At 44.8% G+C, this 24,959-nt stretch overlaps 1 protein-coding gene and 1 long non-coding RNA gene across 6 annotated transcripts in view; one reads left to right on the top strand and one right to left on the bottom strand.

Annotated features, from left to right (window-relative positions):
* Positions 1-8,232, top strand: part of LOC134348221 (uncharacterized) — a 32,688-nt gene extending 24,456 nt beyond the window's left edge. The window contains exons 3-4 of the long non-coding RNA XR_010018377.1: positions 3,826-3,949; positions 7,508-8,232. This is a non-coding gene — a long non-coding RNA (uncharacterized LOC134348221). The remainder of the gene's footprint in view (positions 1-3,825; positions 3,950-7,507) is intronic.
* The window catches only part of LOC134348219 (MAP7 domain-containing protein 2-like), a 134,353-nt gene that overhangs the window by 22,197 nt on the left and 87,197 nt on the right, over positions 1-24,959 (bottom strand). For all 5 annotated transcript variants that reach the window (XM_063051263.1, XM_063051260.1, XM_063051262.1 and 2 more), the window contains 4 exons: positions 24,329-24,433; positions 22,970-23,023; positions 20,191-20,269; positions 391-568 (listed from right to left, as the gene is read on the bottom strand). In XM_063051263.1, coding sequence (XP_062907333.1) covers positions 391-568; positions 20,191-20,269; positions 22,970-23,023; positions 24,329-24,433 — 416 coding nt within the window. The remainder of the gene's footprint in view (positions 1-390; positions 569-20,190; positions 20,270-22,969; positions 23,024-24,328; positions 24,434-24,959) is intronic.

The raw sequence follows: 24,959 nt of genomic DNA, 5'->3' as shown, positions 1-24,959 counted from the left end.
CAAATTTCTGCTTAAGATCCTTCATCATGACAGAGGAGTACATAGAGGGGAAGGGGTAGAGCCCCTGAAAAAGCATCCGTAATTCACCAGACACACTAATCACTTGCTAATCTTTCCACTTCCTGTATCTTTCTACCCAGAACGTTAATTGCCCATTTCCTTTTGCAGATGCTGCCTGATCCACCAAATTTTGATTTCAAACTTGTTCCTGGTTTTTCTGCTTTTCAAGAACTTTAAGACAATGTGCAAATGCAATAGACTGTTTTCTCCAAAGTGAAAAAGAACACAAAATTTTAAATTGGAAATCCCCAGAATAATGCATAACAAAATGAAATTGAACTATTAGTTTACTTTCCTTATTAATAGAGCCATGCTAATAAGCCATCCCACCTGACATCCATTGACTGTATCTCATCTGTAGACTCATCCACACTGTTGGGTTGCTCATCCATTTGCTCAGTTGCTGGCACCACTTCCAGGTCTGGTATAGCTTCAGGTGGGGTCACAGCAGAATGTGCCATCTCATCCTGCTTGCTTTCTAAACAAAGCAGTGCTGTGCTGACTTCCACTAGAAAACAAGGATATGATGTTACACTAGGTCTCAGAGAGCACATTGCTGACCAGAATCTGCAGAGGTACATTTTTATTAGAGTGAAAGATTTCACATTCCACCAAGCTGAGAAGATTCCAGAAATTACTATTTTATAACAAATGGCTACATTGTCAGTGAAAAAGCATCTATAATTCATCACACAAAATAATAATTCAAAAATAGATGGAAGCCAAAGTGACCTCAGAAAATTAAAACAACAGGAATTCTGCAGATGCTGGAAATTCAAGCAACATACATCAAAGTTGCTGGTGAACGCAGCAGGCCAAGCAGCATCTATAGGAAGAGGCGCAGTCGACGTTTCAGGCCGAGACCCTTCGTCAGGACTAACTGAAGGAAGAGTGAGTAAGGGATTTGAAAGCTGGAGGGGGAGGGGGAGATGCAAAATGATAGGAGAAGACAGGAGTGGGAGGGATAGAGCCGAGAGCTGGACAGGTGATAGGCAAAAGGGGATACGAGAGGATCATGGGACAGGAGGTCCGGGAAGAAAGACAGGGGGGGGGGTGACCCAGAGGATGGGCAAGAGGTATATTCAGAGGGACAGAGGGAGAAAAAGGAGAGTGAGAGAAAGAATGTGTGCATAAAAATGAGTAACAGATGGGGTACGAGGGGGAGGTGGGGCCTTAGCGGAAGTTAGAGAAGTCGATGTTCATGCCATCAGGTTGGAGGCTACCCAGACGGAATATAAGGTGTTGTTCCTCCAACCAGAGTGTGGCTTCATCTTTACAGTAAAGGAGGCCGTGGATAGACATGTCAGAATGGGAATGGGATGTGGAATTAAAATGTGTGGCCACTGGGATATCCTGCTTTCTCTGGCGGACAGAGCGTAGATGTTCAGCAAAGCGGTCTCCCAGTCTGCGTCGGGTCTCACCAATATATAAAAGGCCACATCGGGAGCACCGGACGCAGTATATCACCCCAGTCGACTCACAGGTGAAGTGATGCCTCACCTGGAAGGACTGTTTGGGGCCCTGAATGGTGGTAAGGGAGGAAGTGTAAGGGCATGTGTAGCACTTGTTCCGCTTACACGGATAAGTTCCAGGAGGGAGATCAGTGGGGAGGGATGGGGGGGACGAATGGACAAGGGAGTTGTGTAGGGAGCGATCCCTGCGGAATGCAGAGGGGGGGGGGAGGGAAAGATGTGCTTAGTGGTGGGATCCCGTTGGAGGTGGTGGAAGTTACGGAGAATAATATGTTGGACCCGGAGGCTGGTGGGGTGGTAGGTGAGGACCAGGGGAACCCTATTCCTAGTAGGGTGGTGGGAGGATGGAGTGAGAGCAGATGTACGTGAAATGGGGGAGATGCGTTTAAGAGCAGAGTTGATAGTGGAGGAAGGGAAGCCCCTTTCTTTAAAAAATGAAGACATCTCCCTCGTCCTGGAATGAAAAGCCTCATCCTGAGAGCAGATGCGGCGGAGACGGAGGAATTGCGAGAAGGGGATGGCATTTTTGCAAGAGACAGGGTGAGAAGAGGAATAGTCCAGATAGCTGTGAGAGTCAGTAGGCTTATAGTAGACATCAGTGGATAAGCTGTCTCCAGAGACAGAGACAGAAAGATCTAGAAAGGGGAGGGAGGTGTCGGAAATGGACCAGGTAAACTTGAGGGCAGGGTGAAAGTTGGAGGCAAAGTTAATAAAGTCAATGAGTTCTGCATGCGTGCAGGAAGCAGCGCCAATGCAGTTGTCGATGTAGCGAAGGAAAAGTGGGGGACAGATACCAGAATAGGCACGGAACATAGATTGTTCCACAAACCCAACAAAAAGGCAGGCATAGCTAGGACCCATACGGGTGCCCATAGCTACACCTTCAGTTTGGAGGAAATGGGAGGAGCAAAAGGAGAAATTATTAAGAGTAAGGACTAATTCCGCTAGACGGAGCAGAGTGGTGGTAGAGGGGAACTGATTAGGTCTGGAATCCAAAAAGAAGCGTAGAGCTTTGAGACCTTCCTGATGGGGGATGGAAGTATATAAGGACTGGACATCCATGGTGAAAATAAAGCAGTGGGGGCCAGGGAACTTAAAATCATCGAAAAGTTTAAGAGCGTGAGAAGTGTCACCAACATAGGTCGGAAGGGATTGAACAAGGGGTGATAAAACAGTGTCGAGGTATGCAGAAACGAGTTCGGTGGGGCAGGAGCAAGCTGAGACAATAGGTCGGCCAGGACAGGCAGGTTTGTGGATCTTGGGTAGGAGGTAGAAACGGGAAGTGCGGGGTGTGGGAACTATAAGGTTGGTAGCAGTGGATGGGAGATCCCCTGAGCGGATAAAGTCGGTGATGGTGTGGGAGACAATGGCCTGGTGCTCCTTAGTGGGGTCACGATCGAGGGGTAAATAAGAGGAGGTATTAGAAATTGAGAACACATTTTACAGTTTACCTGAGTTGCAACAAAAATCTAAACAGTGGAAGTGCATATCAGTATATGACCGGTCCCTAATCATCCTCTGGGCTTAGTGGATGATATACAGTACACATACTGACCAGACAGCCTTAGTCCTGAAGGAATAAGGTTCTGGATCAAGAGCCTTTTCCTTCCAGCTAGGAATGGTATGTTTTTTCTGGCCAATGCTTGGGAGACTTCAGTCTGATTAATTGGTTCTAACAGGACAGTTTAGGTTTTGGAGCTTAGTAATTGGTTTTGAGGGTTGAAATTTTTGAATGCTGAACCATAGTCAGTGAAGAACATCCTAAGGTGTGCATCTTCATTGTTCAAAATATTCTACAGCTGAGTAAACAGCAAATGAAATGGCCATCTGCTGGTATCCTGTTGTGATGGTAGGCAAATTGGACCAGATCCAAGTCACTCCTCAGGCAGAAGTTGATATGCATCATGACCAACTTCTCCAAGTACTTTATCACAGTGGGTGTGAGCGCCGCTGGACAATCATCACTGTGGCAGGTTACCACATTCTTCTTGGGCACCGGTATGCCAAAGGAAGAGGTTGAAATTGTCAGTAAACACTCCAGGCCGTTGGTCAGCACAGGTCATCAGTACTCAGCCGGGTTCACTGCCTGGGCCAGATGCTTTCTGTGGGTTCACCCTCCTGAAGAATGCTGCCATGTCAGCCTCAGAGACTGCTATCACAGGATCGTCGGTGGCTATGGGAGTTCGTAAAGATGCCTCCATGTACTGTCACTCAAAGCCAATATAAAAAGCATCGAGTTCATCTGAGACCGAAACCTTCTCGTTATTTATGGATCTTGGTTTTTGCATTTTAGGAAGGGATAACATTCAAGCACTGCCGCAGCTGTCAAGCATCCTGTGATTCAAATTTGGTCTGGAATTGCCAAGTCACATATGAGAAGGCTTGGTTGGACCCTGTCACCTTCATGCCTCCTGCCAGTAAGTCAATCTTTTATCAACGCTAATAACTTTCCTGTAATACCATGGGCAAACTCATGTGCGGCACCTTGTCAAAGGCCTTCTGAAAATCCAACCAAACAACATTGATTAACTCTCCTTTACCTAAATTGCCTGATAATTCCTCAAAGAATTCCAATAGATTGGTCAGGTAGCATTTCTCCCTATGGAAACCATGCTGACTTTGGCCTATTTAATCCTCCAACTACAGGTTTCCCCTGCCATCCGAAGGTAGAGCGTTCCTATGAAATGGTTCGTAAGCCGGAATGTCATAAAGCGAAGAAGCAATTACCATTAATTTATATGAGAAAAATTTGTGAGCATTCGCAGACCCAAAAATAACCTACCAAATCATGCCAAATAACATATAAAACCTAAAATAACAGAAACAGATAGTAAAAGCAGGAATGATATGATAAATACACAGCCTATATAAATTAGAAATACTTCTCTACAACGGTTGCCTGCACTGTTCTCCTTAGCGAAAATCTCACAAAGCACTCTGGCAGAAAATCTCACGCAAGCGCTCTCCAGTAACCTTTAAGCTGTGAAGCTGCCAAATTATACCAAATAACACGTAAAAATACACAGCCGATATAAAGTAGAAATAATGTATGTACAGTGTAGTATCACTTACGGGAATCGGGAAGACAGCGAGCACACTGATGATGGTGTGTTAGACTGAGTCGTCGGAGGTTGGGGTGGTGCAGTGGCCCCCAACCTCCAGGTAGCGAACCGATACCGATCTGCGAAGCATGCAGGGGTTCAGCGGTAGCTGGGACGCACTCAGCACATCTTTAAGAAAAAAAATGAAATAAACAAGCTAATTAATTAGGTGCCGCCCGGCACCTAATTAATTAGCTTGTTTATTTTGGCTTTTTTCTTAAAGACTTGCTGGGTGCCTCCCGGCTTCCCCTGCATTCTCTGCGAATCTGTCCGCGACTCAGGGGTTGGGACCACTGGGGTGGTGGGACACGGGGGTGTCATCTCATCTTCGATCAGGGCAGGCAGGTCATCTTCTTCTATGTCTGCCTGTCTTGATGTTAAAGGTCGAGGTTCGTTGTCAGCTGTGGCTGATGTGGAAGGCTTGAAAAATGACAGTATGCTTGACTGCTTAGCCTCGCGCATTTTTCTATCATACAGTTCTTTGTAAACCATCTTACAAATATGCCCTAAACCGACGTACCCTTTCAAAATTAAAGTCGTACTTCATCATTGCAGCGAAAATCTCACGCAGTTGCTTCACGTTCAGTTCCTGGACGACTTCACTTTCGCTACTGCATTCGGTTTTGATTGTTATCCTTTCCTCTTCCAACTGCATCAGCTCTTCATCTATCAGTTCTTGGTCATGGGATGCCAAAACCTCTTCAACATCATCTTCGTCAACTTCCACAAGCCAAACCCACTTTGTCCTTACTTCGTTCACCGTGATCGAAATGCTTAATTATGTCTAGTTTGACGCTAAGTGTAACACCCTTCCGAGCTCTTTTAGGCTTTTCTGATACCTGTGCTATCAGCTTGTTTCCTTTCCCTCCTGACAGTCACCCAGCTACTTGCCTCCTGCCACTTAGGGGCGACTACTTCAGTGTAGCTCCTATCTATTATCTCCTTATTCTCCCAAATGAGCTGATGGTCATTCAGTTGCAGCATCAGTTCTCCAACATGGTTTGTAAGGATCTGCAGTTCAATGCACCTCGTGCATTTGTAGTTATCAGGAAGACTGGAGGTCTCCCGATCCTCAAGCAAAGAACATACCACTAACCTTGCACACATTCTCACCACATTAACTATTTACTAATAGACGAAGAAAGAAAAAAACTTAACTGGTAACTTACTTCGAGCCTTTGCCTCTTGTTACCCAAACCTGACCACGCTAACACCGGCCCACTCACACAATAGCCTTGCTTCTTTTTATTGACTATTGTCAAGTGTCTCATAGATCATTATGATTGAAGCCCACCAAAAAGTTTGGAAAGACCTGAGCTACTTTTAAACCACCCTGTTCCACAAGTGAGTGCTCACGATGATTGAAGCCCTGCGGAAGGCCCAAGCTCTTTTTAAACCTTGTGCCACTCCAGCCGCAAGATGTGCTTGTGATGATTAAAGCCCACTGAAAAAGGTTACAGGTTACGGTGATGTACATTTTCCCAGCAGAATTATTCCAAAGACAAGAAATTCTACAAATTCCAAAGTTAAATTTCTGTTGGAAATCCAGAACAACACTCACAAAATGATGGAGGAACTCAGCTGGTTAGGCAGCGTCTATGGAAGTGAATTAATAGTCAACGTTTCGGTCTGAGACCCTTCCTCAGATCTATTCTCTGTCTATCCTATTTAATAAGACTGCAGTGTAAAGCATGTCCAAAATATGAAGACAGGACCATCTCCACAGGGACTCGAGCAATGTTATCATGGACAGATACATCTGCCACAGACAGATTGGTGAGGTTTACCCTTTTCTCAGACAGATTGGTGAGGATATGCTGAGGTGGGTTTACCCTTTTCTCGGTTAACTACCACAGACCCACCTGGCAGCTGTGTTCTTCAACAATTGGACAGATGTGGTGTTACCAAGCCACTCTTGGTGGTGGACATTACAAGTTCATCCTGTAACCTTATCTGGACTTAACAAGCAATATCTATAGAGGCATGTGTGTGCACCAGGTAGTCACCAGCTGATAAAACTTCAAGTACATGCACTGTCGCATGCTAATTCTGCTCTCATGGCTGGTGTCTGTTTTCAAACTCAGGTTGCAGCCACTGATTTAGACCATTTACAGTTCACTTCTTATTGTATAATAGATGAGTGGGCTTCCTTCTCAACCCATTGCAGCCAGCAGAATAGGGACAGGCACTCACTGCCTCAGAAGGCTTTCCAAATGACAGGAAGGGGCCATGTTCTCTCAGGCCATCAGAAGACTTTGCTACTGAACCCATTCCAACTTGCACCTCTCATAACTCATTCACCTTGCTCCACGGGTCCCGCGCATCTCCTTGCTCCGCGGGTCCCGCGCATCCCCGTGCTCCGCGGGTCCCGCGCATCCCCGTGCTCCGCGGGTCCCGCGCATCCCCGTGCTCCGCGGGTCCCGCGCATCCCCGTGCTCCGCGGGTCCCGCGCATCCCCGTGCTCCGCGGGTCCCGCGCATCCCCTTGCTCCGCGGGTCCCGAGTACCTCCTTGCTCCGCGGGTCCCGCGCATCCCCGTGCTCCGCGGGTCCCGCGCATCCCCGTGCTCCGCGGGTCCCGCGCATCCCCGTGCTCCGCGGGTCCCGCGCATCCCCGTGCTCCGCGGGTCCCGCGCATCCCCGTGCTCCGCGGGTCCCGCGCACCTCCTTGCTCCGCGGGTCCCGCGCACCTCCTTGCTCCACGGGTCCCGCGCATCTCCTTGCTCCACAGACCCCAAGTATGTATGGTATTTTCTGCTTTTATTTCAGACTACTGTAAAGATGGCGCCAGAGGTTTCCGTAGACCCAGGTGATCTTTTCCAGTTCGTCCATGAAACAGATTATTTTTCTTTCCACGTTTTTCTTTTCTTTTCAAGGTGGCTGGGATCCTATCGGAGTCCATGATCTACAGCTACCGCTCAAACTATGGTTCTCCGTGAGCGGTGGGTTCTCAGACTGACCATGTGGCCTGGTGTTTCGATATCTCCAGAAGCGGCCTGGAAGAGATGTCTTGGGGGTGGCGGGTCTGTCCTATAGATCAGTGGTCCCCAACCACCGGACCACGAGGAAACTATATGATTTGGCGATATGAAACGATATGAGTCAGCTGCACCTTTCCTTATTACCCTGTCACGCACTGTTGAACTTGAACACCACCCCCCACCCCCATCGGCCCGTCCGCAAGAATATCGTCAATATTAAACTGGTCCGCGGTGCAAGAAAGGTTGGGGACCCCTGCCGTAGATGACTCGATTCATTGTCGATGTCGCTGACTGGAGACTAAAACATCGGGACAGATGGCGGTGTGCACTGCTGTTGGAAGAAGGCCCTGTACTCGAGCGATCCTCTCCCTCTCTCTGATGATGAGTGAGAGCCTGTCAGTCCTCGAGTCAGGGGACTCGGAGAAGTGACGTGGTAGATTGTAACATCGGAACAGCGAGCTGCTGATGTCCACTCTCGTTGTTGCTTCCGCATGCAAGGGGGAGAGGGGAACCTTGGGGTTCTGCCATTGCTGTCATTCATTCTTTGGGGTTTTTACTCTTTCATGGATGTCTGTGAAGAGTAAGAATTTCAGGCTGTATACTGTATACATTCTCTGATATCAAATGGAACCGTTTGTTTGCTTTTCACGGATTCATCTTTTTCCTAATAGAACTGCCTCTAGTATTTCAGAACCACGACCCGGAGGATGAACATCAGAGGCAGGGTGGTGCGGGGGGGGGGGGCGGTGGGTGTGGGTGGTGGAACTAGAGGATCATCTTTTGGTCACTCTGTGCACATCTTCAAAATCTGTCACAGGTGAGGCAGGACATGAATGAGCCAGACAAGTGGTAGGGTAGTTTGTGAAGTGGTGTGACCCTTCCACCACCTGTGTGCCCCAAAACATGGACTCGAGTTTCTTCTCCACTTCAAGCAGCCATGGCCAGGAACTCACAGGAGTCAGTGGGTATAGAATATTTCCCAAATGGGGAGAAAATTAAAAAATCAGAGGTGTAAAGGGACTTGGGAGTGCTTATGCAGGATTCCCTAAAGGCTGAGTCAATGGTACGGAAGGCAAATGCAATGTTATCATTCATTTTGAGATGAGCAGAATATAAGAGCAAGGACGTGATGATGAGGCTTTATAAGTCATTGATCAGACTGCACTTGGAGTATTGTGAGCAGTTTTGGGCCCCTCATTTAAGAAAAGATGTGCTGGCATTGCAGCGGATCCAGAGAGGTTCATGAAAATGATTCCACGAATGTATGTAGAGCTTTTGATGGCTCTGGCCCTGTATTTGCTGAAGTTTAGAAGAATGAAGGAGGATCTTATTGAAACCAATTGAATATTAAAAGGTCTAAATAGAGTGGAAGTGGGAAGGACGTTTCCTGTAGTGAGTGAGTCCAGGAACAGAAAGCACAGGCTTAGAATAGAGGATCATCTATTTAGAACAGAGATGACAAGGAATTTCTTTAGTCAGATTGTGGTGAATCTGTGAAATATAGCTGACTATGGAGTTTAAGTCATTGAGTGTGATTCGTCAGGGAGTGAAGGGTTACAGTGAGAAGGCACAAGACTGAGATTGAGAGGAATAATAATTAATCCATGATGGAATAGTGGAGTAAAGTTGATGGGCTGAGTGGCCTAATTCTGTTCCTATGTCTTATGATTTTATGGTATGTTGCCTCTTTTTCTGAAGAGGTTTGAAGGATATCGACCTGGTAATCTCCTCATGACAGAGCATTTCAGTTGATGTGAAGCTTGTGATCAATGTAACCTTCTCATAGAAACATAGAAAATAGGTGCAGGAGTAGGCCATTCGGCCCTTCGAGCCTGCACCGCCATTCAGTATGATCATGGCTGATCATCCAACTCAGAACCCTGTACCTGCCTTCTCTCCGTACCCCCTGATCCCTTTAGCCACAAGGGCCATATCTAACTCCCTCTTAAATATAGCCAATGAACTGGCCTCAACTGTTTCCTGTGGCAGAGAATTCCACAGATTCACCACTCTCTGTGTGAAGAACTTTTTCCTCATCTTCGTCCTAAAACGATTCTCCTTTATCCTTAAACTGTGACACCTCGTTCTGGACTTTCCCAACATCGGGAACAATCTTCCTGCATCTAGCCTGTCCAATCCTTTTAGGATTTTATACTTTTTAATAAGATTCCCCCTCAATCTTCTAAATTCCAGCAAGTACAAGCCCAGTTCATCCAGTCTTTCATCATATGAAAGTCCTGCCATCCCAGGAATCAATCTGGCGAACCTTCTTTGTACTCCCTCTATGGCAAGAATGTCTTTCCTCAGATTAGGGGACCAAAACTGCACACAATACTCCAGGTGTGGTCTCACCAAGGCCTTGTACAACTGCAGTAGTTCCTCCCTGCTCCTGTACTCGAATCCTCTTGCTATGAATGCCAGCATACCATTCGCCTTTTTCACCGCCTGCTGTACCTGCATGCCCACTTTCAATGACTGGTGTATAATGACACCCAGGTCTCGTTGCACCTCCCCTTTTCCTAATCGGCCACCATTCAGATAAAAATCTGTTTTCCTGTTTATGCCACCAAAGTGGATAACCTCACATTTATCCACATTAAATTGCATCTGCCATGAGTTTGCCCACTCACTCAACCTATCCAAGTCACCCTGCATCCTCTTAGCATCCTCCTCACAGCTAACACTGCTGCCCAGCTTCGTGTCATCCGCAAACTTGGAGATGCTGCACTTAATTCCCTCATCTAAGTCATTAATATATATTGTAAACAACTGGGGTCCCAGCACTGAGCCTTGCGGTACCCCACTAGTCACTGCCTGCCATTCTGAAAAGGTCCCGTTTATTCCCACTCTTTGCTTCCTGTCTGCCAACCAATTCTCTATCCACATCAAGACCTTACCCCCAATACCGTGTGCTTTAAGTTTGCACACTAATCTCCTGTGTGGGACCTTGTCAAAAGCCTTTTGAAAATCCAAATATACCACATCCACTGGTTCTCCACGATCCACTCTACTAGTTACATCCTCAAAAAATTCTATGAGATTCGTCAGACATGATTTTCCTTTCACAAATCCATGCTGACTTTGTCAAACCCAGGTAATTGTTTACATGCTTGGCTTGATGGTAGGAAGCAAACAGTGATGGTGAAAAGCTATTTTTCGGAATGGAAGTCTAGGACTAATGATGTGCCTGAAGGATTAGTGCCAGAGTCACTACAATGTAGTCAGAGTACAAGGTATGGCTAGTAACAGTCAACAAGGTATTAGTGGCTGACCAATTGATTCGGGGAGGGGGAGCTTTGCACGGGTTGGGGAGAAGACTTTTTAAAAAGAGTGTTTTGCAGGGCTCGGCGCATTAGTGGTGGACCAATCGATTCGAAAAGAGAGAGAGAGGAGAGAGAGAGAGAGAGAGAGAGGAAGAGAGAGAGAGAGAGGAGAGAGAGAGAGAGAGGAAGAGAGAGAGAGAGGAAGAGAGAGGGAGAGGGGGAGAGAGAGGGAGAGGGGGAGAGAGAGGGAGAGGGGGAGAGAGAGGGAGAGGAATATGCACAGGCCAGGGAGAAGAGTTTAAAAAATGGAGCATTTTGCAGGGCCCGGTGCATTAGCGATGGACCAATCAATTCACAATTCATGAGCAGGAACAAATAAAAGAGTCAAAGTAAAGCAGCCATTATCTGAGTGGACCAGTGTAGGAGTGGGAACTTGAGGATTTGGCTCAAGAGACTTTGGTGAGGAGGCACAGATAAGCAGCAGGTAGGGCTCTTGTAGTGGTTGAATGAAATTCACCAAACTACAGCTAATTAAATAAGGGGATGATGTAGGATCAGGTGTAGCTGCATGATGTGGGAGCTGATGGACCCCATTGTGGTTCCTGGTGACCACATCTGCAGCAAGTGTCGGCGGCTCGCGGAGCTCAGGCTCAAAGTTGATTTCCTGGAATCTGAGCTTCAAACACTGCGGCACATCAGGGAGGGGGAAGAGTTACCTGCATTCTCTGTTTCAGGAGGTAGTCACACCCATTAGATTCGTTGCCTCAAGTTTGGTCAGTGGTCAGGGACAGGAGGGAGTGACTACGAGTGAGGAGGGTAGTGGGATCCAAGAGGCAGTGCTGGAGGAGCTTCAGCCCTTGAGCTTGTCCAACACGTCTGAGATTCTTGCTCCCTGTGTAGATGAGAGTGGGGGCTGTAGGAAGGATGAGCAACCTAACTGTGACACTGTAGTTCCGGGAGGCATTCAAGAGAGGGGAGAGAAGAGAAATGTGGTAATTGGGGGTAGTACAGTCAGAGGAATGAACAGTCGTGAGGGTAGAGCATCCCGAAGGCTGTGTTACCAGCCTGGTACGTGGGTTTGGGACATCTTACCTGACCTGCAGAGAAATTTGCAGTGGGAGGGGAAAGATCCAGTTATCATGGTCCATGTGGGTACCAATGACATAGGGAAAAGGAGGAAAGCGGTTCTGCTGAGGGAACTTGAGCAGCTAGGGACTATGTTAAAAAGCAGAACCGAAAAGGTAGTAATCTCTGGATTACTACCTGAGCCACGTGCAAATTGGCAGAGGGTCAGGAAGATTAGAGAGTTAAACGTGTGGCTCAAGGATTGCTGTGGGAGAAGTGGGTTTGAATTCATGGGAAATTGGCAGCAATATTGGGAAAGGAGGGAGCTGTACCAATGGGACGGGCTCCACCTGAATCATGATGCGACCTGGATCCTGACAAATCGCATAACCAGGGCTGTGGATAGGGCTTTAAACTAAATAGCAGGGGAGTGGGTTCAACAGATTGGAGACGTATGGATAAAGTAAAAAATAAAAGTGTGGATAAAGAAAAAACAAAAGATAATAAAGAGAAATGCAAGAGTGGAGTGAAGAAAAGCCAAGTGCAAAAGAGAGAAAGATTGCAGGATTTTAAAGCACTATGAGTGTAAGGGCACTTTATTTGAATGCCGTAGTACAGTATTCGAAATAAGGTCAGTGAACTTCTGGCACAAATCAGTATAAAGGGGTATGATTTAGTAGCTATTACAGAGACATGATTGCAGGGTGGAGAGGACTGGGAATTAAATATCCAAGGATATCAGGTAATACAGAAGGATAGGCAGGAAGATAAAAGAGGTGGGGTAGCACACTTAATTAAAGATGTGATCAGGGCAATAGTGAGAGATGATATAAGATCGATCGAAGGAGCAGAATGTTGACTCCATCTGTCAAAGTTCGCAGATGTCACTAAAATAGGTGGTATTGTAGACAATGAAGAAGGTCATCAAGAATTACAGAGGGATCTTGATCAGTGGGCTGATGGCAGTCAATCCAGATAAGTGCAAAGTGTGACATTTTGTGTAGTCAGGCCAGGGTAGGACAGTCAGAGTGTACCGTTGGGCCCTGGGGAGTTGTGTAAAAGAGAGGGACTTAGGAGTACAAGTGTATGGTTCCCCATAAGTAGCACCAGAGATAGACAAGGTGGTGAAGGCGGCTTTTGGCACATTGGCCTTCATCCGGCAAGGCCGTTATATACAAGTTGGGACATTATCCTGCAGTTCATCAAGACATTGGCAAGGCTGCATATGGAACACTGCATGCAGTTTTGGTTACCCTGTTATAGGAAAGATGTTATTAAATTGAAAGAGTGAAAAGACAACATATGAGAATGTTGCCAGACCTGGAGATCCTGAGTTAAAGGGAGAGCTGGCATAGATTAGAATTTACTCCTTGAAACTAAGGGAGATTGAGGGTGACCTTATCCCAAGGAAATGAAATCAAAAACTACAGGACATAGGCAAGAAGTGAGAGGGGAAAAGCTTTAAAACAACCTGAGAGGTGAGGTAACTTTATCATGCCAAAATAAGTGATGGTGCAGGTACGGTTACAATATTTAAAAGATATTTGAACAAGGTCCTGAAGAGAGAATATAGGGAGTTAGGTAGAAAGCTGAAAAGCAGGACATCCAGAACAGTAATCTCTGAATTGCTGCCTTTGCCAACGTCACTGAAGGTAAGAATAGGATGGTTTGACAGATAAATGTGTGGCTGAGGAACTGGTGCAGGGGGACAGGGTTTCAGATTTCTGATCATTGGGATTTTGTCCGTACAAAAAGGACAGGTTACACCTGAACCCAATGGGGACCAATATCCTTGTGAGAAGGTTTGCTAGAGCTGTTGGGGAGGATTTGAACTAATTTGGCAGGGGGAATGGAGACCAGAAAGATAGGGCTGAGGATGAAGCAGTTGTGTACCGAGACTGAGAAAGGACGGGCAGTCAGTGCGATGAGGTTCAGTGTAACATGGGTGCAAAATCGAACAGGATGATGAATACAGGATCAAAGATGTTATATTTGAATGCATGGAGTATACAGGATGAGGTAGATTATCTTGTAGCACAGTTAGAGATTGACAGATATGACATTGTGGGCATCACTGAGTTGTGGCCTGATCATAGTTGGGGGCTTAATATCTAACAAAACATCTTTTATCAAAAGGACAGGTGGGGTGGCTCAGATAGTAAAAAATGAAATCAAATCCACAGAAAGATGTGACATAGAGTATGATCAGAAGACGTAGAATCCCTGTGGGTAGAGTTAAGAAACTAAAGTTAAGAAAGTCAAAAGATCCTGACGTTAGTTGTATACAGACCTCAAAATAGTAACCAGGATGTGGGATTCAAATTACAACGGGTGACAGAAAAGGCATGTAAGAAGGGCAATGTTACAATAGTCATTGGGGATTTCAATATATAGATAGATTGGGAAAATCAGGTTGGTGATGAATCACAAGAAAGGAAATTCGTAGAATGCCTACGAGATAGCATTTTAGAGTAGGTTGTGGTCAAGTCCACTAGGGGAAAGGCCATTCTGAATTGGAAATTGTACAATGAAACAATTTGATTAGGGAGCTTAAAGTAAAGAAACACTTATGAAGCAGTGATCATAATGTTATAGAATTCACCCTGCAGTTTGACAGGGAGAAGCTAAAGTCAGTTGTTTCAGTATTATATTAGAGTAAAGGGAATTACAGAGGCACGAGAAAAGAAATACTAAAGTTGATTGGAAGGAGGCACTAGCAGGGATGATGGCAGAACCAAAATGGTTGGAGTTTCTGGGGACAGTTGAGAAGGTGCATGATCAATACATCACAAAGGTGAAGAAGCATTCTGAAGGGAGGATGAAGCAACCATGGCTGACAAGGGAGGCCAAAGACAGCATAAAAGCAAAGGAGAGGGAAAAATTAGTGGGAAGTTAGAGGATTCAGAAAATTTTAAAAAACCAACACAAGAGAACTAAAACAGCCATAAGGAGAGAAAAGATTAAATATAACATATAAACCATATAACAATTACAGCATGGAAACAGGCCATCTCGGCCCTTCTAGTCCATGCCGAACTCTTACTCTCACCTAGTCCCACCGACCTGCACTCATCCCATAACCCTCCATTCCTTTCCTGTCCATACATCTATCCAATTTAACTTCAAACGACAACATCGAATCTCCCTTAACCACTTCTGTCTGGAAGCTTGTTCCACACAGCTACCACTCTCTGAGTAAAGAAGTTCCCCCTCATCTTACCCCTAAACTTTTGCCCTTTAACTCTCAACTCATGTCCTCTTGTTTGAATCTCCCCCATTCTCAATGGAAAAAGCCGATCCACGTCAACTCTATCAATCCCCCTCATAATTTTAAACAGCTCTATCATGTCCCCCCTCAACCTTCTACGCTCCAATGAATAAAGACCTAACTTGTTCAACCTTTCTCTGTAACTTAGGAGATGAAACCCAGGCAACATTTTAGTAAATCTCCTCTGTACTCTCTCAATCTTATTGACATCTTTCCTATCATTCGGTGACCAGAACTGTACACAATACTCCAAATTTGGCCTGACCAATGCCTTATACAATTTCAACATTACATCCCAACTCCTATACTCAATGCTCTGATTAATAAAGGTCAGAATACCAAAAGCTTTCTTCACCACCCTATCCACATGAGATTCCACCTTCAGGGAACTATGCACCATTATTCCTAGATCCCTCTGTCCTACAGCATTCTTCAATGCCCTACCATTTACCATGTATGTCCTATTTTGATTAGTCCTACCAAAATATAGCACCTCACATTTTTCAGCATTAAACTCCATCTGCCATCTTTCAGCCCACTCTTCTAACTGGCCTAAATCTCTCTGCAAGCTTTGAAAACTTACTTCATTATCCACAATGCCACCTATCTTAGTGTTACCTGCATACCTACTAATCTAATTTACCACCCCATCTTCCAGATCAATAATATATATGACAAACAATATTGGACCCAGTACAGATCCGTGAGGCACACCGCTACACACTGTCTTCCAATCTGACACACAGTTACCCACCACTACTCTCTGGCATCTCCCATCCAGCCACTGCTGAATCCATTTTACTACTTCGATATTAATGCCTAACAATTGAACCTTCCTAACTAACCTTCCATGTGAAACCCTGTCAAAGGCCTTACTGAAGTCTGTATAGACAACATCCATCGCTTTACCCTCGTCAACTTTCTTAGTAACCTCATCAAAAAATTCAATAAGATTTGTCAAACATGACCTTTCACGCACAAATCCATGTTGACTGTTCCTAATCAGACCCTGTCTATCCAGATAATCATATATACCATCTCTAAGAATACTTTCCATCAATTTACCCACCACTGACGTCAAACTCACAGGCCGATAATTGCTAGGTTTATTCTTAGAACCCTTTTTAAACAATGGAACCACATGAGCAATTTGCCAATCCTCCAGCACCATCCCCGTTTCTAATGACATTTGAAATATTTCTGTCAGAACCCCTGCTATTTCCACACTAACTTCCCTCAAGGTCCCAGGGAATATCTTGTCCGGACCCGGAGACTTATCCACTTTTATATTCCTTAAACGCGCCAGTGCTTCCTCTTCTTTAATCGTCATACTTTCCATAACTACTCTTCTTGTTTCCTTTACCTTACACAATTCAATATCCTTCTCCTTACTGAATACCAAAGAAAAGAAATTGTTCAAAATCTCCCCCATCTCTTTTGGCTCTGCACATGGCCATCCACTCTGATTCTCTAAGGGACCAATTTTATCCCTCACTATCCTTTTGCTATTAATATAACTGTAGAAACCCTTCGGATTTATTTTTACCATACTTGCCAAAGCAGCCTCATATCTTCTTTTAGCTTTTCTAATTTCTTTCTTAAGATTCTTTTTACATTCTTTATATTCCTCGAGCACCTCATTAACTCCAAGCTGCCTATATTTATTGTAGATCCCGCTCTTTTTCCGAACCAAGTTTCCTATATCCCTTGAAAACCATGGCTCTCTCAAACTTTTAACCTTTCCTTTCAACCTAACAGGAACATAAAGATCCTGTACCCTCAAAATTTCACCTTCAAATGACCTCCATTTCTCTATTACATCCTTCCCATAAAACAAATTGTCCCAATCCACTCCTTCTAAATCCTTTCACATCTCCTCAAAGTTAGCCTTTTTCTAATCAAAAATCTCAACCCTGGGTCCAGTCCTATCCTTCTCCATAATTATATTGAAACTAATGGTATTGTGATCACTGGACCCGAAGTGCTCCCCAACACATACCTCTGTCACCTGCCCTATCTCATTCCCTAACAGGAGATCCAACACTGCCCCTTCCCTAGATGGTACCACTATGTATTGCTGCAAAAAACTATTTTGCACACATTTTACAAACTCCAAACCATCCAGCCCTTTTACAGAATGGGTTTCCCAGTCTATGTGTGGAAAATTAAAATCTCCCACAATCACAACCTTGTGCTTACTACAAATATCTGCTATCTCCTTACAAATTTGCTCCTCCAGTTCTCGGTCCCCATTATGTGGTCCATAATACACCCCTATAAGCGTAACATCACCTTTCCTATTCCTCAATTCCACCCAAATTGCCTCCCTGGACGACTCCACTAATCTATCCTGCCAGAGCACCGCTGTTATATTTTCTCTGACACCTTCCCCCCTTGCCCCTCCTATTCTATCACACCTGAAGCAACGAAATCCAGGAATATTTAGTTGCCAATCACACCCCTCCTGCAACAACGTTTCACTAATAGCTACAACATCATATTTCCAGGTATCAATCCATGCTCTAAGCTCATCCACCTTTCTTACAATGCTCCTATCATTAAAATAGATGCATTTAAGAAACTTCTCCACCTCTTACTCTCTGTTTATCTTTAATGGAGCAAACAACTTTGTTATCTTTTTCTTCCTTGTCCCTTACATCTTTGGTCTGAGTGTTCCTGATCTCTGTCCCCTGCCTATCCTCCCTCACACACTGTCTACTAGCTTTCTCTATTTGTGAACTAACCTCCTCTCTCCTAGTATCTTTAATTTTATTCCCACCACCCCAACCATTCTAGTTTAAAGTCACCGCAGTAGCCTTCGCAAATCTCCCCACCAGGATATTGGTCCCCCTAGGATTCAAGTGTAACCCGTCCTTTTTGTACAGGTCACACCTGCACCAAAATATATGAAGGGAAGCTGGAAAATAATTCAAAGAGGATAGAAAAAGGCATTCAAATATATAAAGAGTAAATGAGAGGCAAAAGTGGATATCAAATTGCTGGAGAGGTAGTAATCAGGAACAAAGAAATGATGGAGGAACTTAATAAATATTTTGTGTCAGTTTTCACTTTTTAAGACACTAACAGTCTGCCAGAAATTCGAGAGAGTCAGGGGACAACCGTGAGTGAAGTTGCTACTACTAAGGAGAAGGTGCTTGGGATGCTGAAACACCTGAAGGTAGATAGGTCAACTGAATCAGATGCTCTACACCCCAGGTTCTGAAGGAGGCGGCTGAAGAGATTGTGAAGGCATTAGTACTGATCATTCAAGATTCACTAGATTCTGAAATGGTTCTGGAGGACTGGAAAACTGGAAAATTGAAAATGTCACTCCATTCTTTAAGAAGGGAGGGAGACAGAGGAAAGGAAACTATAGGCCAGTTGGCCTGACTTCAGTGGTTGGGAAGATGTTGGAGTCCATTATTAAGGAAGAGATCTCAGGGTACTTGGAGGCAAATGATAAAATAGGCCAAAGTCAGCATGGTTTGCCTTCCAAATCTGTTGGAATTCTTTGAGGAAACAACAGACAGGATAGAAAAAGTAGAGTCAGTGGATATTGTTTGCATGGATTTTCAGAAGACCTTTGAAAAGGTGCCACACATGAGGCTACTTACCAAGATAAGAGCTCATGGTATTACAGGAAAGATGGATAGAAGATTGGCTGACTGGCAGGAGACAAAGTGTGGGAATAAAGAGGACCTTTTCTGGTTAGCTCCAGTGATGAGTGGTGTTCTGAGGGGTTAATGTTGGGACTGCTTCTTTTCATGTTATATGTGAATGATTTGAATGACTGAATTGATAGATTTGTGGCCAGGTTTGTGGATGACATGATGATACGTGGAGGGGCAAGAAGTGTTGAGGAAGCAGGGAGCCTGCAAAACAATGGAGACAGATTGGGAGAAAGGGCAAAGAAATGGCAGATAGATTATAGTGTAGGGAAGCGTATGGTCATGCGCTTTGGTCTGATCTTGGTCGCTCAGACCCTGAGGAGGATCACAAGAATGATCCTAGGAGAAAAAAGCTGAATGTATGAGGAGTGTTTCATGCATCTACATCTGTATTGATAGTGGATTATCTCCTGTAGGACACTGAAAGGCTTGGATAAAGTGGATGTGTAGAGGTTGTTTCCACTAGTAGGAGAGTCTAGCATCCAAGGGCACAGCCTCAGAATAAAGGGACATCCATCCTTCTAAAACAAATGAGGAGGAATTTCTTCAGCCAGAAGGTAGTGAATCTGTGGAATTCTTTGCCACAGAGAGCCACAGAAGCCAAGTCACTGTGTGTACTTAAGGCAGAGATTGATAGGTTCATGATTGCTAAGGATAATGGGGAGAAGGTGAATGAATGGGGTTGAAATAAAAATCAATAGACAATAGGTGCAGGAGTAGGCCATTTGGCCCTTCGAGCCAGCACCGCCATTCACTGTGATCATGGCTGATCATCCACAATCAGTATCTCATTCCTGCCTTTTCCCCATATCCCTTGACTCCGCTACCATTAGGAGCTCTATCTACCTCTTTCTTGAAAGCATCCAGAGAATTGGCCTCCACTGCCTTCTGAGGCAGAGCATTCCACAGATCCACAACTCTCTGGGTGAAAAATCAACTATGATTGAGTGGTTAAGTAGACTAAATGGGCCAAATTGCCTAACTCTACTCCTTTATCCAATGGTCTGAATAGGATCAAGTCCAACTACCTAAGGAAAAGACTTTTCAAACTGCCCTTCCTCCAAAGGAATAGAATTTGTTACAGAACAGGAAGCACCCTGTGAAACCACGATTCCTCACAATTTCTTCCTTGATGTCCAGTGAAGAATCATAAAAAACATAGCATTTTTTGCTCCATGCAAAGTAAGTATGGATCCAGCTCTTCCCAACGTTACTAATAGTTCAAGAAACTGCTTAACCCATAAACACAACTTCTCCTTTATGATGCTGTACAATGGAATTATCACATTAGAATGACCCAGAAACAGAGATTACCTGGTTCCACGGAGGTCAAGGTTTGTTGCTCCTTTGCACTGTTCTCAGTTAGCTCAACTACTGCTTTAATTTCTTCTTTCTGAAAGCAAAATATTCAAGAGATTTAATAATAATTACCCCTCACTTGTTCTGTGAGAATTCTTCTTGATGTTGCTATTAGATCTCATTGGCAATAAGGTGATCAACCCCATTTCCACTGTTTTCTACCATCAGCTAGGGAGAACCATTGCTACCAATTATGTGAATAATTTCCACTACTCTCATGCACCCTTCTGAGCTCCTGATTTGGAATCTATATTCCAGCCAACTGACATGGTGAACAAGTCTATGACATGATATGAGGAAAGTACAGTAGCTGGCAGTAACAGCTGGAGACAGTGTCCCCATTGCCAGGGAACAGCTGGGCATCACAGAGAACACGTGGGCATGCTTTCTGAGAATCGGGTACTTAACTCCAAAGGAAGCTGATGTGCAATTACCTTAAGAATAACAACACATGTCCACTTAGCAAAAAAGTCACCTTATATGTTTTATTTTGCAATACAAACTTGAGCAAATTACTGTTTTCTACAGTAAGACTCTGAAAGTAGAGAAGGATAAGCAAGATAGAGTAATTGTCCCTCGATGTGGATATAGTGAATATACTGCCTGTCCACCGTTTCTATCCAGAAGTGGTTGTAGCTTCAACTTGAACTGCTCGTGGATTCCATCCTGACCAAAACCAGTCTGTGTGTCAGTTATAGAGCAGGGAAACCACCCCTTCCTGACCAAAACCAGTCTGTATGTTGGTTATATAGCAGGGAAATTGTCCCTTCCTGACCAAAACCAGTCTGTGTGTTGGTTAAATAGCAGGGAAACCACCCCTTCCTGACTAAAACCAGTCTGTGTGTCAGTTAAATAGCAGAGAAACAATCCCTTCCTGACCAAAACCAGTCTGTGTGTCGGTTATATAGCAGGGAAACCACCCCTTCCTGACCAAAACCAGTCCGTGTGTCAGTTATAGATCAGGGAAACCGTCCCTTCCAAAACCAGTCCGTGTGTCGGATATATAGCAGGGAAACCACCCCTTCCTGACCAAAACCAGTCTGTGTGTCGGTTATATAGCAGGGAAACCACCCCTTCCTGACCAAAACCAGTCCGTGTGTCAGTTATAGAGCAGGGAAACCGTCCCTTCCAAAACCAGTCCGTGTGTCGGATATATAGCAGGGAAACCACCCCTTCCTGACCAAAACCAGTCTGTGTGTCGGTTATATAGCAGGGAAACCACCCCTTCCTGACCAAAACCAGTCTGTGTGTCAGTTATATAGCAGGGAAACCACCCCTTCCTGACCAAAACCAGTCTGTGTGTCGGTTATATAGCAGGGAAACCACCCCTTCCTGACCAAAACCAGTTTGTGTGTCGGTTATATAGCAGGAAAACCACCCCTTCCTGACCAAAACCAGTCCGTGTGTCAGTTATAGAGCAGGGAAACCGTCCCTTCCAAAACCAGTCCGTGTGTCGGATATATAGCAGGGAAACCACCCCTTCCTGACCAAAACCAGTCTGTGTGTCGGTTATATAGCAGGGAAACCACCCCTTCCTGACCAAAACCAGTCTGTGTGTCGGTTATATAGCAGGGAAACCACCCCTTCCTGACCAAAACCAGTTTGTGTGTCGGTTATATAGCAGGGAAACCGTCCCTTCCTGACCAAAACGAGTCTGTGTGTTGGTTGTACAGCAGGGGAACCTTGCTGACACACTCATAATCACAGAGAATTGTAACAAGATATGCCAGGGATAATTACTGTATTGCCAATCACTGATAGTGAGTGGGAGCCCTTGACTGAACTTACTTTCACACAACCTGAGTACTATCTAGCCTATGTTTGTGTATGCAGACTTCTGACTGCCCATAAGCTTCCATGGGAAGGGAAGATGGGGTAACAAAAAAAAACAATCAGGGTGCATATATTCCAATCTGTGATAGTACCACATAGACTATACAGAGGTTCCATTTTCTGGTATTTAATAGATATACAAAGCAATGCAAAATGAACTACACTTCCTCTACTGCATTTTCAGTTTGTTTAATTATATTCAAATCATGCATGGAGATCAGATGGAGGAAAGGCCAAGCAAGGGTAGTGCTGCTGCAAAAAATTCAGCAACTGGTCTATCTTGAGCTTGGAAGCTGTTTGTGTCGTCCTTATGGCAGAGGCCATTATCCCATTGAACCTATGCCAGCCCATTCAGCAATTCCATTAGTTACATTCTCCCATTTATTTTCCTGCAACCTTTCACATGATACCAACAAGACAGCACACTGAGACAGACAGTACAGCCATTGCATTAGAGCACTATAGACACAGTTTCAATCCTGGCCTTGGGCACTGTGTGAAGTTTGCATGTTCTCTCTGTGACCGTGTGGCTTTACACATCCTCCCAAAGACATACAGATACGCTAACTGGCTGCTGTCAATTACCCAATGCCAACAAGAATCCAAGGGTAGTTGACAGACAGGAGCAAGAGAGAAGTTGTTGCAGGGAAGTATGGAGATGAAGACCAGGTCCAATGGGATTATTCCCCAAGAAGCTAGAATTAACTCAATGGGTTAAATGCCCTCTGTATCTTCATAAGCTCAGCAAACAATCCCACTGAATTTTCTGGCTTTGACTCCTGGAGAATATTGGTTTGCAAAGATAAGACCATTCTCCAGAATGGGAAAATGTTCAGTGATGGGAAAAGTTGTTTCTCAGAAGAATGGATGGGGGAGTTTTGTTACCGGTCTTGTTTGTTACCTTGGTCTCTCCAGCATCACTTCGCCTGGTTCGTTTCATGATCTCTTCTATTCTCTAGAAGAAAAGAACATAGTCAATCAAATGCTATTCCCTTTTGTCTGTTCTCAGCATGAGGCTTTTCATTCCAAAACACCTGAGATGGTCTCCTTCAAAAAACTGGTTTTCTCGTCCACCACCATTGATATTGACCTCATCCACATTTCCCACACACCTGCCCTTGCCCTATCCTCCTGCTACAATGATAGGGATAGGTTTCCCCTTGTCCTTACCTACCACCCCATGAGTTTCAATACCTAAAACATTACTCTAGATAACTTCCACCATCTACAGTGGGATCCTACCACTAACCATATCTTTACCTCCCTTGTATTCTCCATTTTCTGCAGGGATTGCTCTCTATATGACCCCATTGTCCACTTGCTCCTCTCCACTGATCTCCCTCCTGGCACTTATCTCTGTAAGCAGAATAAGTGCTACACCTGTCCTAACATATCCTTCCTCACTACCATTCCCCTAAACAGTCTTTCCAGGTGAGGCAGCACTTCACCTGTGAATCTATCAAGAGATACTGTATCTGGAGCAACTGGTGCTGCCTTCTTTACATCAGTGAAGCCTGACTGGTAGATTGGTAGACCACTTTGTCAAGCACCCTTGTTCTGTTTGCCACAAAAAGTGAAGCAAAAAGTGGCCACCCATTTCAATTTGACTTTCTTTTCCCATGCTGACATGTCAGTCCACGACTTATTCTACTGCCACAAAGTGGCCACACTTAGGTTGGAGGAGCAACTTCTCATATTCTATCTGGGTAGTCTCCAACCCAATGGCATGAACATTGATTTCTCTTAACTTCTGGTAATTTCTCCCCTCCCTCTTCTTTCTTTTTCAATTCCCCATTCTAAATCCCTGCTCACATTTTCTCTTCCCCTTGCTTGTCCATCACCTCCTACTTCCCTTTCTTACATGACCATTATCCTCTCCTATCAGATTCCTTCTTCTTCAGCCCTTTAGCTCTTCCACTTATCATCACGCAGCTTCTTACTTCATTTTCCGTCCCCCACCCACCTCCTTCACCTGGTTTCACCAATCACCTGCCAGCTTGTACTCCTTCCCCAGCCCTGCCTTCTTCTTCTGGCATCTTTCCCCTTCCTTTCCAGTCCAGATAAAGGGACTCAGCCCAAAACTTTGACAGCGTATTCCTTTCTTTTGATGCTGCCTGACCCGCCAAATAGAATTCCTGTTGTTTGCGTTTTAAAATTTCTCCCACACTTTGTGTCTGTTAGTCAATCAGACAATTTTTATTCTTCTCTAACTTAAACCCTTCTGTATCAGGAGCTTGCTCCTTCATCTCTCCTCACTTACCTTTTTTCTCTCCAACCTCTCCTGTTCAATCTGCAGGATGACCTGCTCCCGCAATTGCCGCTGTCGCTCAGCAGCCTCCCGAGCCTTGACTTCAGCTTCTTCCCTCTGAAGACAGAGAAATAAGGGAGATATTAATAACACAAAGCCTTAAATTACAGCCATCCGCACCCTAGCCTAATAAACAATGCAAATTTCAGGGAAAAAAATCGAATTCTAATCACCACTGTTAGTCAATCCAGCACCTGGACACAGATGAGCACTAAGTGGCTCTCTAAATAAGAGAAGCCGGCTTTCAGATCTGCCTGACGGGAATCAAAGCTCGACTCCTCCTCCTGTACCTTAGTTGTACTCAACAGTATTTCACCCATGTCTCAACTATCTCATTATATTGTATAAACTGAAGTCATGGTAGCATCACGGTTAGCACAACACTTTACAGTACAGGAGACCCCAGTTCATTTCCTGCTGCTGGCTATAAGGAATTTGTATGTTCTGCCCTGTGTATGCATGGGTTTCTTCTGGCTTCTCTGGTCTCCTCCCATGGTAAGTTAGTAGGTCATTGAGAATTGTCAACTGATTAGGCTAGGGTTAAATTTGGGGACTGCTAGGGGGTGCAGCTCAAAGGGCTGAT

The sequence above is a fragment of the Mobula hypostoma genome, chromosome 6 (genome assembly GCF_963921235.1).
Source record: "Mobula hypostoma chromosome 6, sMobHyp1.1, whole genome shotgun sequence".
Taxonomy (NCBI): domain Eukaryota; kingdom Metazoa; phylum Chordata; class Chondrichthyes; order Myliobatiformes; family Myliobatidae; genus Mobula; species Mobula hypostoma.
Note: the sequence above shows the minus strand (reverse complement) of the source record. Positions and strands in the feature narration are given on the sequence as shown.